General features: G+C 55.2%; 1 protein-coding gene across 1 annotated transcript; it reads right to left on the bottom strand.

The window, feature by feature from the left end:
* Nucleotides 1-914: 914 nt before the first annotated feature.
* On the bottom strand, nt 915-1,601 carry GNI_223100 (hypothetical protein; the record flags this gene model as incomplete). Its single annotated transcript, XM_011135615.1, has 1 exon — nt 915-1,601. One exon carries the CDS (start codon nt 1,599-1,601, stop codon nt 915-917), a length of 687 nt encoding a protein of 228 aa, XP_011133917.1.
* Between the last annotated feature and the right edge of the window lie 579 nt (nt 1,602-2,180).

Genomic DNA, 2,180 nt, shown 5'->3' with positions numbered 1-2,180 from the left:
TCCGACCGTTCGGCGCCTCTGCTCTCTCCTCTGGTTTGTGAAGCAAGTAAAGGGATGACTCTCGTGGGAGGGACTTGAGCCGAAGGCGACTGCCTTAAGGTCACAAGGGTGGCGGCACGAGATAGTTCGGAACCAACCGCCGAACCAAGCGACGTAATGTGGAAGACTATCGTTCCGCCAACTAAGCCCCGTTACAAAGTGGCCATTCAAACCTCACGGATCTCTGCCGCAATCGAAGCTGGAGCAACTGCCACCAACATATCCATCAGCTGAATAGTACGAGTGCGCGGTGCGTGGTAGGTACGAGTGCGCGGTGCGTGGTAGACGCTGGCGTCCAAGACATCGCAACCTTCAGCACTAGACAGGCGGCCTGCGCTGTCAACGATTGAAATCATCAGGCTCTCGGAAACGGATCTGCCTCCAATTGATTTTGTCGTCCTCATGCTCAGGAGTTACTCAATTCGGTCACTGTGGGGATTTACAGGATGAAATCCGATGAAGCAAGTCAGAGACCTCGATTACAGTGTCCCAGAGGACGGTTGCTTCTGCCTGTGAGCACACTCATTCGGTGGCGCTACGACGTGAGTTGAAGACCACTACCTTAGGGTGGCGGTGCGAGATAGTTCAGTCTGACTCCGACTGCCTGCCGTCGCCCCAGCCTGCTCCTCGATGTCAGTGCGGTGGCTATCCCTCGGCCCACAAAACAAGCGATCCTGTTCTGAAGCGAGGCTTCGCCTGCGACCGTGCTTTTAGAGTTCAATCCTTGGTAACTCCGATGAAACTTGGTAACTCAATTCTTGCGACCAGTAACGCGATAACCGAACTACGTGCGTGTGTCCCACCTTTCCCGGCCAGTCAGGCTCGCAGGCTCGCCGGGCTTGTCCCGAAGAAGCTTAGTGAGCTAGTGGTCGTCATCACTGCGTGTTCAGATGGTGAAAAAAATCGGCGAATGAACCTAGTCCCCGGGGGTCAATGCTCAGCTCGTCCTTCGACTCGAAACAGCTAATATGTGATGACGGGAACAGGACAGTGGTCCCCCTGACCTGGTGTAGACAGGTGTAGCTCATTGACAAGTCGTCGAGGTTGGACGCATTGTCCTCTTGTTGGTTAAACCTCACCTCGGCGGCTTCCGGTAGTTGAAGGACGTTTTCCAATTTGTAACGCCACGTTCTGACCAAGTTCAGGACGCCCGCGACAGGAGCAGATTCAATCTTCCCTTGACCAACCATTCTATCCAGACGAATGCCTACGTCTAAAAGGATCCGGGCCAGACAGGCCTGCAGCTTCACGGAGCCGGCTACCTCTGCCCGGAACGCATCGGCTCGATGCTCAGCGAAAGTCGGGGGGTTCTTCGGCATACACACATTCTTGCCTCCTAGGACCACCCACTGGTCGGGACAGGCCTCCCTCAGCCCTTTCGACAATTCTTGAATTCCTTCCAGAGCCGTTGTCTGGTTGTCCGGTGACGCCGTGGTGTATACATTCCCGGCGACACTCACGAGATCTAGGACGTCCTTACCAAACAGCACAGGCATGAGGATGCGAGCTAGCTCCTCACACGAGAGCGTCGATTCCGTCGGAATGCTCGTAGAAGACTTCATATTTTTCCCCCCAAAAATGTTTCCTCAAAAATGGAGTTCTACCAGCGGCCTGATAGGGCCGGTCGCGGGGCCGTGCTAATCCGTCAGGGTGTGCAACGGTCGCCTTCCGCAGAGTTGTATATTATTTTGGTATGGCGTGAACCCTCTACACCCTGTTTAGCTATCCGACCGCGATATGCCCGGGCACACCTCGGCGGAGCAACGACGGAGCGCCTCAAGCACGAAACTTGATTCGATGCCCGAGGGCCTTCTTAATCTCATCACTGTACAGCCGAAACAATCCCGTCGGAACACTGGGCGGGGGCTGCTCGCCAGCTGGTCGTCGCCTCCCGACTCCGTTCTGGCACCGGTAGTCGCAGTATGGACCTCCCAGACAGCTTTTCAGGTCCGGTAGCTGCCGAACTGGGTTGTGACCCGAGGGATGCCAAGGTGTAGAGGGTGTAGAGACCCCATAAGAAATAATTTACAGCTCTGACGGCTGGGTTTTTGATATAAGGGAGACAGAGGGCGACACACACTCCTATTCCACCGTCTGTCAGGATACAGGTTATTTTTGTGGGGCGTAAACTCTCTGTCCCC

This window comes from Gregarina niphandrodes, assembly GCF_000223845.1.
Source record: "Gregarina niphandrodes unplaced genomic scaffold scaffold00194, whole genome shotgun sequence".
In the NCBI taxonomy this organism is placed as follows: Eukaryota; Apicomplexa; class Conoidasida; order Eugregarinorida; family Gregarinidae; genus Gregarina; species Gregarina niphandrodes.
Note: the sequence above shows the minus strand (reverse complement) of the source record. Positions and strands in the feature narration are given on the sequence as shown.